General features: G+C 41.4%; 1 protein-coding gene across 1 annotated transcript in view; it reads left to right on the top strand.

The window, feature by feature from the left end:
• DNAH11 (dynein axonemal heavy chain 11) overlaps positions 1-12735 on the top strand; it is a gene marked incomplete in the record, with an annotated part of 360436 nt that overhangs the window by 279233 nt on the left and 68468 nt on the right. The window contains 2 exon segments of the mRNA XM_070059638.1: positions 1241-1476; positions 3438-3560. Coding sequence (XP_069915739.1) covers positions 1241-1476; positions 3438-3560 — 359 coding nt within the window.

Here is a 12735-nt window from a genome sequence, read left to right on the forward strand (position 1 = left end):
TGTGGGTTCACTCCTCAAATGGCTGCAACAGTCAAAGCTGCGCCAATCCGGAGCCAGGAGCTTCTTCCAGGTCCCTCAAGTGCAGGGGCCCAAGGACTTGGCCATCTTCTGCTGCTTTCCCAGGCCACAGCAGAGAGCTGGATTGAAAGTGGAACAGCCAGGACTTGAACCAGCGCCCCTTGATTTATTCTTTAGACAACATTGTAGTTAGGGGCAATGGAATAGTGTATTCCTTTTCCTATATTGATATCAAATTGCATCCCAGCCCTACTATGGGAATCTTTTTAGCATTTTGTTTGTTGTTTGCTGAAGCTCTGTGACCTCTCAGTAAACCAATGTCCTGCTGCTGCTGCAGCGCCCCCTGCTGGCCACAGTAGAACACCTATTGCACTCTCACGTAGTCATGTTTCCATCTTGGCTCCCTTCCAAACCATGGGGCTAGCTCTTCATTCATCTTGCTTCTTTTGGTGTCTCTAGACAATGTTTTGTGCATGCAGTAGGTACTCAATAAATGTTTGGGGCTTGGTGACCCAAGGAGTGGATGGATGAATTCTTTCCCACACTCTTTTGCTTTATTTGGAAAGTCGGTCCTCCGTTGCTCCACTCCCACTCTCTCCATCTCAGTCTCAGTCTCTCTCTTTCAAAGGAGACAGCACCTTGCGTGGCAGTGCAGCCAAGGCACGGGCAGCTCACTCTCGGGACTGAGGCTATAGTCTAGGTCCCACAGGACAACAGATGCGCTGATGAAGCCCCAGCGGCCTGGAAAGATGTCATTGACCCATCCCAGAGTCATCTCTTTGTAGTGCTGGCCTGAAAAAATAAACAAGAAATGCCTAATCCCGGCACTGTATTTCAGCCTTGCTTGTGTGCATGGTGCTCCCTGGGCAGATACATTGCTGGTGTCTTCCCATTGTTCCTGGTGTCTGAATTCTCACCTCCGTGCAGTAGCTGTACACTCAAGTACAGTGCAAAGTCCCTTTCAGGTGAACCCACATAGTTGCAGTTAATAAACCAGATGTCTAATCCCATACTTGGTGGAATTCTGAGAGGTAGAGTGTTGGGTTTTCCGGGTCAAGTTGTAGTTCATGGTGAGAGTCATGTGGTGTCTCTATGAGTCCTCAGTGCATCAGTGTGGATCCATCTTCTCTTGGCTTTGGTCTCTTGTGTTCTTGTCTGTCATATGGAGACTTCCTCTACCAAACTGCCGGTTGATTGCCTTCTGCTTTGATTTTTTCTAAAGACTTCCATCCCAATAACCAAAGGCCTGGACGTGATTGCCATGTTGATGGATGACGCCACAGTTGCCGCCTGGAATAACGAAGGGCTGCCCAGTGACAGAATGTCCACGGAAAATGCCACCATCCTTACCCACTGCGAGCGCTGGCCCCTGATGATAGACCCCCAGCAGCAGGGGATCAAGTGGATTAAGAGTCACTACGGTGCTAACCTGAAAGTGACACATGTGGGCCAGAAGGGGTATGTGAACTCTGGGAGTCCGACTCCATTGACAGGCTGTAGAAGCCCAGCCTGATGTGTTGAACCTCTGGGCATTTGTGAGATCTCTTTGCCACTTTGAGCTCTGACATTGGCGCTGTTTGTTTATCTGCCTGTGCTCTCTGTTGAAAGGGTGTTTTTGTTGGCATCCAACTTCCTGAAGCAGAAATTAGTTTGAAAGGTAGAACAACCATGCTGTGTGAGAGCAAAAATGTGTGTATAAATATAGAAATTTCTTTGGGCCCAGAATGGAAACATGACATGACCCTTCTTCAAAGTATTTGGTACGTGGTAACAGAAGAATAGCCAACTGCAGGTATTGCCTTAATAATGTTTAGAAGTCATGTTTCTAAATATATATTATTGTGGGATCTTGACCTGGCTGCAAATCCCAACATTGGATGCCTGAAGATAATTTATTTTATTTTATTTTATTTTATTTTATTTTATTTTATTTATTTGAAGGGCAGAGTTACAGAGAGATGTAGAGACAGAGAGAGAGGTCTTCCATCCACTGGTTCACTCTCCAGATGGCCGCAATGGCTGGAGCTGTACCGATCCGAAGCCAGGAGCCAGGAGCTTCCTCCAGGTTTCCCACACTGGTACAGGGGCCCAAGGACTTGGGCCATCTTCTGCTACTTTCCCAGGCCATAGCAGAGAGCTGGATTGGAAGTGGAGCAGCCAAGATTCAAACCAGCACCCATATGGGATGCCGGCACTTCAGGCCAGGGCTTTAACCCACTGTGCCACAGCGCTGGCCCCAATTTAATTTCCTCCTCAAGTTTCACAGGTCACATGTGAAAAAAATTATTTATATGTGATGCAGAGAGACAGAAAGATGGTGCTGATGCTGCGACATAGTGACACCAGCATCTCTTATGAGTGCCAATTTGTGTCCTCTCCACTCCACTTCTGATCCAGCTCCCTGCTAATCCGCCTGGGAAAAGCAGTAGAAGATGGCCCCAAGTATTTGGGCACCTGCAACCTACATGGGAGACCTGGAAGAAGCTCCTAGCTTTGGCTTGGTCCAGCACTGACGGTTGTGGCCATCTAGGGGGTGAACCAGTGATGGAAGACCTTGCTCTTTCTCTAACTCTTTCAAATAAATAACACTCCATTGAATCTATTCTCTCTGTACTAATATCACATTAACATGAGAATGGATAAGAATTATGTTGTAGAAATCATCACGCATTTGCTATGACCCTGAAAATCTGTTATTAATAAATTGCTTAAAATTTTTTTAATTAAAAAAAAAAGAAACAGACTATTCTACTTATTGGTTCACTCTCCAAATGACTGCAATGGCAAGGGGACAAAACTAGACCCCTCCATCTTCTTTTCACATGTATAGTGAAATAAAGAATATTTGTAGCTGTGTAGATAAATGTAGGCCCTGCTTGTCTGACTATTTGTAGAAAAGTAATTTTGGTGAAGAGAGTAAGGTAAAACAACAGCTCACCATTTTACATGACTGAACTTAAAGGCCATATGGATGCTGGTTCAAGTCCCAGTTGCTCTACTTCCGATCCAGCTCCCTGCTAATACACCTGGGTAAACAGTGGAAGATGGCCCAAGTCCTTGGGCCCCTGCACCCACATGGGAGACCCAGATGATGCTCCTGGCTCCTGGCTTCGGTCTGGCTCAGTCCCAGTAGCTATTAAGGGAATGAACCAGTAGATGGAGGATCTCTTTCTCTCTCGCCTTCTCTCTGTTTATCTCTGCCTTTCAAATAAATAAATATATATATTTTTTAATTTATCCTAAAATCTGATGCTTAATTTTTCTGTCATCTAGCTAGAGAAGAATCCTACTTCATGAAATAATTATCTCCTGAGTCTGTCCCATTTAAAATATATACATTAAATAGTTCTAATCACATTAGTAATTTTGAACATGTGCTCACTTATATGTTGTAATCTCAACTTTGACTGCATTGGAAGGTTTCTGAATGCCATTGAAGCTGCATTGGCCTTCGGTGATGTCATCTTAATTGAAAACCTTGAAGAAACTGTAGATCCTGTGCTGAATCCATTGCTTGGCAGGAACACGATTAAAAAAGGAATGTAAGTATTTTTCACATAGATTATCTGCTAAATGAATCTGATCATCAGCTTCTGTTTCTTTTTTAAAAATTTTATTTAACTTTTTTAAACTTCATGTATCTCATATATACAGATTTAGGAACTTAGTGATATTTCCCTCCCTACCTTCCCTCCCACCAATAATCCAACCCTTCTTCCTCCTCCCTCACTTCTTCCCGCTCTTAATTTTTACAAAGATATATTTTCACTTTACTTAATGATTGTAAGGTTAACCCTACACTAAGTAAAAGAGTTCAACAAATAGTATCAAGAAAAGCAGTCACTGAATCTCAAAATGTCCATTTCACTCCAATACTTTACATTTTGTGTACTTTGTTACCCCAGATCAGGGAAAACATCTGTTATTTTTCTTTTGAGACTGGCTTATTTCACTAAGTATAATGGTTTCCAGTTAGACCCATTTTGTTGCAAAATACAGGATTCCATTTTTTTTTCAGCAGCTGAGTAGTACTCTACTCCAGAGTATGTATATACCACAATTTCTTTATCCAACCAACACTTAATGGACATCTGGATTGGTTCCATATCTTAGCTATTGTGAATTGAGCTGCAATGGACATGGGGTACAGATAACTCTTTCATATGTGATTTCTTTTGGTTTGGGTAAATTCCCAGGAGTAGGATGGCTGGGTCATATGGTAGGTCTATATTCAGCTTTCTGAATGATCTCCACACTGTCTTCCACAGTAGTTGGACCAGTTTACATTTCCACCAACAGTAGATTAGGGTACCTTTTACCCACATCCTCACCAACATTTGTTGTTTGTTGATTTTTTTTGTATGAGAGGCATTCTAACTGGAGTGAGGTGAAAGCTCATTGTGGTTTTGATTTACATTTCACTGATGGCTGGTGATCCTGAGCATTTTTTCCAGTGTCTGTTTGCCATTTGAATTTCCTCTCCTGAAAAATGCCTTTGCCCACTAGTTAGCTGGATTGTTTGTTTTTGTTGAATTCCTTAAGCTCTTTATAAATTCTGGATATTAACCCTTTATCAGTCCCGTAGTTGGCAAACATTTTCTCCCATTCTGTTAGTTGCCTGTTAACTTTGTTGATGATTTCTTTGCAGGGCAGAAACTTCTCAGCTTGAAGTAACCCTATTTGTCAGCTTTGGCATTGATTGCCTGTGCTTCTGGGGTCTTTTCCAAGTAGTCTTTGCTTATACCCATGTCTTGTAGAGTTTCTCCAATGTTCTCCAGTAATTTGATGGTATTAGGTCAGAGATTTAGGTCTTTGATCCCTTTTGAGTGGATTTTTGTGTAAGGTGTAAGGTAGGGGTCTAGTTTCATACTCCTGCATGTGGAGATCCAGGTTCCCCAGCACCATTTGTTGAAGGGAATTTCCTTGCTCCAGGGATTGATTCTTTGTCAAAAACAAGTTGGTTGTGCATGTGTGGCTTGATTTCTGGAGTTTCTATTCTGTTCCATTGGTCTACATATCTGTTTTTGTGCCAGTACCAGGCTGTAATGAGTATAACTGCCCTGTAGTATGTCTTGATACCTAGTATTGTGATGCCTCTGGCTTTATTTTGTTGCATAACGTTAGTTTAGCTATTCGGGGTTTCTTGTGTTTCCATGAATTTCAGCATAGTTTTTCAGATCTGAGAAGAATGTCCTTATTATCTTGTTGGACTAGCATTGAATCTGTATATTGCTTTTTGTAGTATGGACATTTTTGTGATATTGGTTCTTCCAATCCATGAACATGGAAGGTTTTGCCATTTGGTGTGTCTTTTATTTCTTTTTTAATGATTTATAATTTTCATTATGGAGATATTTGACATCCTTGGTTAAATTTACTCCAAGGTATTTATATTTTTTGTCATTATTGTGAATGGTATTGACATTAAAAATTCTTTCTTAGGGGCTGGCACTATGGCATAGTAAGCTAAGCCTCTGCCTGCCAAGCTGACATTCCATACAGGCACCAGTTTTAGTCCCAGCTGTTCCTCTTCCAATCCAGCTCTCTGCTTGTGGCCTGGGAAAGCAATGGAAGCTGGCCCAAGTGTATGGGCTCCTGCAGCATAGTTTGACTTCCTCCTTTCCAATTTATATCCCTTTGGTTTCTTTTTCTTGCCTAATGTCTCTGGCCAAAACTCCAGGACTACACTGAATAACAATGGTGAGAGTGGGCATCCTTGTCTGGTTTCAGATCTCAATTTGGAATGCTTCCAGCTTTTCCGCATTCAGCAGGACACTGACCATGGGTTTGTCATAAATTGCTTTTATTGTGTTGAGGAATGTTCCTTCTAAACCTAAATGCTTAGAGTTTTCATCATGAAAGGGTGCTGTATTTTATCAAATGCTTTCTCTGAATGTATTGAGATAATCATATGGTTTTTTTCTTCAGTTTGTTAATGTGATATATCACATTGAGTTGCAAATGTTAAACCATTCCTGCATACCAGGGATAAATCCCAGGTTGTCCATGTGTATGATCTTTCTGATGTGTTGTTGGATTTGATTAGCCAATATTTTGTTGAGGATTTTTCATCTATGTTCATCAGCTAAATTGGTCCATAGTTCTGTATCTCTGTTGTATCTTTTTCTGGTTTAGGAATTAAGGTGATGCACAATTCATTGAAGGAGTTTGGGAGGATTCCCTCCTTTTCATTTGTTTTGAGTAGCTTGAGAACTGGAGTTAGTTCTTCTTTAAATATCTGGTAGAATTCAGCAATGAAGCCATCCAGTCCTGGGCTTGTATTTGTTGAGAGAGTCTTTATTACTGATTCAATTTCTGTTTTGGCTATTGGTCTGTTTAGGTTTCCATGTCTTCATGACTTAATTTAGGTAGATTGTATGTGTCCAGGAATCTACCCATTTCTTCTAGTTTTCCTGATTTGTTGGCATAGAGCTCTTTGTAGTAATTCCTGATGATTCTTTTAATTTCTGTGTTATCTGTTATTACATTTCCTTTTCATCTCTGATTTTATTGACTTGAGTCTTCTCCCCCCTCCCCTTTTTTTGGTTAATTGGGCCAATGATGTATCAGTTTTGTTTATTTTTTCAAAAAATCAGCTCTTCCTTTAACTGATCTTTTGTATTGTTTTTGTTTGTTTCAATTTTGTTTATTTATTCTCTAATTTTAATTATTTCTTTTCTCCTACAGCTCCTATTTGGGGTTTGGTTGTTATTTTTCTAGGTCCTTGAGATGCATTGATAACTCGTTTATTTGGTACCTTTCCAATTTCTTCTTGTAGATACCGATTGCTATAAACTTCCCTCTTAACACTGCTTTTGTTTTATTCTATGTTTAAATATAATATATTATTGTCTTGATTTGTTTCCAGAAATTTTTTGATTTCTTCTATGACCCACTGTTCATTCAGGAGCCACGTTATTCAGTCTCCATGTGTTTACAAATGATCTAGAGATTCTTGAGTTGTTGATTTCCAGCTTCACTCCATTCTGGTCAAGAAGATGCATGGTATAATTTTAATTTTTTAATTTGCTGAGACTTGCTTTATGGCCTAGAATGTGGTCTATTCTAGAGAAAGTTCCATGCATTGGTGAGAAGAATGTGTATTCTGCAACTGAGGGCTAAATAGTTCTGTAGATATCTGTTAGGTCCATTTGGTCTATAGTATCAATTAGCTCTGTTGTTTTCTTGTTGATTTTCTATCTGATTGATCCATCCATTGCTGAAAGTGGGGTGTTAAAGTCTCCCATTACTGTTGTATTAGAATCTATGTCTCCCTTTAGATCCATTAAATAGCCAGTTGCATAGACATTTATTATAATCACATCTACCTGTTGAATTGATCCCTTAATAATTGCATAGTTCCCTTCTTTGTCTCTTTTAACAGTTTTTGTGTTAAGGTCTATGTTGGTTAATATTATGATAGCTACAACTACCCTTTTTTGCTTTCCATTAGCATGCAATGTGTTTTTCCATCTGTTCATTTTCAGTCTGCATGTATCTTTGTTGTTGAGATGTGTTTCTTGTAGGCAGCAAATAGATGGGTTTTGTTGTTTAATCCATTCTGCCAGTCTGTATCTTCTAACTTGAGAGGTGAGGCCATTTACATTCAAGGTGACTATCAATAAGTAATGTCTTTGCCCTGCCATTTTTCCATAAATAATCTTATTGTTTACTTTGAATTTCCTTTGTACTTTTACTGGGAGATTTTCTAGCTTTACCTTCTCTCGTAATGACGACCATGTTTCTGTGTTTCTGTGTATAGCACATCCTTAAGCATCTTTTATAGGGCTGCATGAGCGGTGACAAATTCTTTCAATTTCTCTTTGTTATGGAAGGTCTTTATTTCATCTTCATCCATAAATGAAAGCTTTGCAGGGTACAGTATTCTGGGTTGACAGTTTTTTCTTTTAGGACTTAAGACTATGTCTCCTCATTCTCTACTAGCCTATAGGGTTTCTTATGAGATGTCAGCTGTGTTGTCTGGCGCCGTGGCTCAATAGGCTAATCCTCCACCTGCGGCGCCAGTACCCCAGGTCCTAGTCCCAGTTGGGGCACTGGATTCTGTCCCAGTTGCCCCTCTTCCAGGCCAGCTCTCTGTTGTGGCCTGGGAGTGCAGTGGAAGATGGCCCAAGTGCTTGGGCCCTGCACCCCATGGGAGACCAGGTGAAACACCTGACTCCTGCCTTCGGATCAGCACAGTGCTCTGGCCGCAGCACACTGGCTGCAGTGGCCATTGGAGGGTGAACCAACGGAAAAAGGAAGACCTTACTCTCGCTCTCGCTCTCTCTCTCACTCTCACTCTCACTGTCCACTCTGCCTGTCCAAAAAAAAAAAAAAAAAAAAAAAAAAGTCAGCTGTGAGTCTAACTGGAAATCCTCTGATAGTAATCTGGCATTTCTCTTGTGCACATTTAGAATCTTTTCTTTGTGTGTTACTGTGGAAAATCTGACTGCAGTGTGTCATGGTAAGGATCTTCTCTGGTTTTGTCTATTAGGGGTTCTATATGCTCACCATGAAATTACTAGGTACTGAAGTCTTCTTGGTGCTATCTCTAAATTTCCGTTTCATGGCACCTCCACCCAAGACACAAGCAACTTCAGTAGAAGTAAGACTTCTGGCCTACCAGTTTGGTGGATTTAGATCTGTTTTACCCACTTGCTGACTTAAGACCACATGCTTTGTCATAAACCTGAGGATTATTACCCCTTTTTTCTTCTATGCCAGCATTTCTCTAACTTCAGCAATTTGCAAAAGACCCTGAGTATGGCTGCCCTGTCTGTGTATCACTTTATTCACTGAATGTTTTTCTTTAAATAGATTTTAAATTCACTTGACCACTCTCTAGTAATAGCATCTATAAAATCATGAGTTTCCTGGGCTATCTCTAGTTTTTCTAATATACATCCAACTACTCAAAAGGAGAGAATTCATCCATGGTCCCTGAGTCATCCCCATCCCAGCAGTGTGGATCACCATGCCCTGGGCATAGCCAAAGGGAGTTATCTGTGGCTTTCTCAGTAGCCGCCATTCTGCTTGGGACAGTGCACTTTCCAGAACATTCTAACAGGATCACAGAAGACATTTCTCCCGGAGCCAGGAGTCTCCATTTCACTTTAAATGTTTGAAAGATCAGATGCAGCCATCATGTCTCTTGGCCAAGCCCGGATGGGCCCAGGGGAGACCACGGCATCCCAGGGCTCCTGTCTCTTCACTCACAAGAGTGCAGTCACCAGCCTGATTCCACTGGCGCTCCTTCTCTCTAGTTTTCACTTTTTCTTCCCAGAGCAATAATTTCAGAACTTCCCAAACTCCTTCTCTTTTAACACCCACTCTCTGCCTCGAAGGTGTCTGTCTCCTTTTTCATCACGAGCTTACTCCTGTCAGCTTAAATGGTACCAGACCTACTTCAGGGGGACTAACTTCCTAATCTCTAACCACTGAGTGTGCTATTTATCATACCAGTCACCAAGTAAATCCACTTAGAGTGACTGACAACTTGTAATTGTTTAATAAACCAAAATTTACCCAGACACGCATTTAGAACAATCTAATAACCCACTTGACAAACTGCAACTCTTAACATAAATATAATTGCAGCTGTGTCTGATGTATTAAAAATGCAGTGGAAAATCTTGGATGTCACTAAAGTAAAATCCTTGTTATTAAGGCTCTGGCTCTATTATGAAGACCTAGAGTTTTTATCAGGGAAATGCATATTCTCTGAGCTTTAATTTCAACTTTCTAGAGCTACAGTTCAGGTGCAGAAAATTTGATGTGAGTCTCCAAAAACTTCATGGAAAGTGTATTATTAATCTATGCCTGGTAACAAAAAAAAACAATTGCACCTCAATGAACTTATCTTTTATTTCCATTTTTCCGTGGACTTTGGGAAATGCCATTATATATTTGGGTAATCTGAAATTTCCAAAGACTGATACATTTGAATCATGATTCCCACCCCCCTATATGATTGTAAGATATCAGTGAGGACTCCTGAGGTCTTTGATTTTAGAAACAGATTTTACTGACAGCACTGTCTTTATTTGACATATTAGGCCAAAATAATTTATTGCTTTTCTTTCACAGATGTGTGATTTCAGAACTTCCCCAAACTCATACCCCATACTAATATTGACTAAATATGTTCTCTCCATTAGGCCTTATAAAACTGATCATATAACTCCAGCATTAGCATAAAAGGCCAAGGAAATTTAAGATGATCTGTAAGGATTTAACAAATCATGTTTCATACATGTAGTTGTTACCCCAAGAAAGCTGGCTCTGAAATTCTTACCTGTGGGAACAGGCACTTTTTTTATTTAAATCTATATCCCCAGCTTTTCCAGTTTTCTCTCCCACCCGGGTGACTTCAAAGTCTCTTTCCCCAGAGACCACTTGTGCTAGTGGAGTCTGTCTGTATCCTACCAGGCATTGAATAGACCTCTCTGAGCACTGCTGTGTGCCAGGCATTGTGCTGGGGGCTTGCAGATTCCAGGTGTGATGAGGGACAGACCCAATACTTAGCAAACTACGTATTCCTAGGGAAAGACAGACCAGTAAATAGTCGAAGCAATGCTGTGCCACTGGCATTGTACAAGGATACTGGGCAAGGAGTCATCCATTCCACAGTGGAAACTTGGATCGGGTTATGGGAAAAATTAGACCTGATTACATGAAAAGATGAGTGGGCATTTGAAAGGTACACAGGTAGGAGAAGAGAATCGTAGACTGAGAACCCTGTACCAAATATCAAGACACGTGGAAAAGCCCTACAGCTTTGGGGACCTGCAGTGGAATCCAAACAGCGTGTTGAGGAGGAAGAAAGAGGGGGTCTATGTATGTGCGTCCTCTCTTTGCAGTCTCATTTCCAGCTGGGACAGGCACCACCATCGTCTTCCTCATGTCATTTCTGTCACCACTTCTCTGCTCCAGAGCCCCCTAAGAATTCTCTCATGCCTGTCTGTGATGTGGCCTGCAGCTCCTCTGTGACACCCTCGGGATCTTAGCTCTTTCCTGTGCCTGATTTCCCTTCACAACCTCATTTTTGCATTATTTAGGCACACAAATAACCTATAATGTGTTATTTTGCCAACTTTTCTTTCCAAAACAGAATGTAACTACCATTTAATAAAAAAAATGTTAAGATCAAGTGGAAATTTAATTTTGTGATAGCTGATGGCTCCCACACGTAGGGCATTTCTTCTCTCCTGTGCTACTTTGTCTTTGGTTGTCCTCCTCAAAATATGTTCAGATGTTTCGTTTTTTTACACTCTTACAGATCTTACAGATCTTTGTTAAGATTATTTATGTGAAAGAATTATGGGGAGAAGTGGAGAGAGGGAGAGCAAAAGAGAGCGACCTTCCATTCTGCTGGTTCACTCCCAATATGGCCACAACATCCGTGACTGGGTCAGGCTGAAGCCGGGAGTCTCATTTGGATCTCCCACATGGGTGTAGGGGCCCAAGGATTTGGGCCATTCTCCACTGCTTTCCCAGGCACATCAGTAGGGAGCTGGGTCAGAAGTGGAGCAGCCAGGACTCAAACCAGCACCCATATGGGATGCTGGTACCATTTGTCAGTGCTATATCACATCACTGGCCCTACTCTTACAAATCTGAACTGATTACAAGTTCTCTGTGGATAAGAATCCTATTAGAGGCTGGTGCTATGCCATAGCGGGTTAATCCTGCAGTGCCGGCATCCCATATGGGCGCTGGTTCAAGTCCTGGCTGTTCCTCTTCTGATCCAGCTCTCTGCTAGGGCCTGGGAAAGCAGTAGAAGATGACCCAACTCCTTGGGCCCCTGCACCCGCATGGGAGACCTGAACGAAGCTCCTGACTTCGGATCTGCTCAGCTCTGGCCCTTGTTGCTCTTTGAGGAGTGAGCCAGTGGATGGAAGACCTACCCTCCCCCTTTCAAATAAATAAATAGATATATTTTTAAGAGATGATTAACCAAAATAGAAATAGAATAATAAGAACTTGAACTTTTATTTCTGGAACTATACAAAATTGGCTGTCTAAATACTGAAAGACAACAAAATGCATTAGTTAAAATATGTTTCAAATGTCTTTTGTGATGTATTACTGGGCTGACCAAAGTCAGTGTACTAAAAGGCAAAAGCTCAGGGAAACAAAGGGCACCAATACTGATTTTCTTCCTGAGTGAACCTGCTAGAACCTGCTAGAACCTGATGGGCTTAACTGACGATTGAATATGCAAAGTTTGGGCAAGGCTGACTGTGGCTCCAGGTATGTCATCTTCGTAGATTCCTGTCTGAAGCTAGAACCTCCAGGGCCCATACTTTCTGTTTAAGAGAAAATGAGCTTAAAAAATGAACAGGAAAGAAAAAGGTAGTGCTACAGTGGGGAAACTCTTCTTTCTCCACCTTGGCAATGGGAAGAGATGGAAAATTATCCCTTGCAAATTTCTAACCCAAAGCTGTCCCTCTTAGAAGTGTACAAGATGACCTTTTACTACTTGTATATCCTGAAAGCCTCATGCCAGTAACTTATTTTAAAGTGGCCCCAGGTGGGTCCTAACCTATAAATTGGGCAGAAACAGAAGTCCTTTGGGAATAATGTCGTAATCGAAACTGTGTATTTCTGAAGAACATTAACTCACAGACGGAAATCACAGAACACACAGGAGACAAGGCACGATGAAGCCAGTAGAACAGAATCCTTCCTTCACTGTTGTTCTATCTTGGGCTTCTG

The sequence above is a fragment of the Oryctolagus cuniculus genome, chromosome 16 (assembly GCF_964237555.1).
Source record: "Oryctolagus cuniculus chromosome 16, mOryCun1.1, whole genome shotgun sequence".
NCBI classification, from domain to species: Eukaryota; Metazoa; Chordata; class Mammalia; order Lagomorpha; family Leporidae; genus Oryctolagus; species Oryctolagus cuniculus.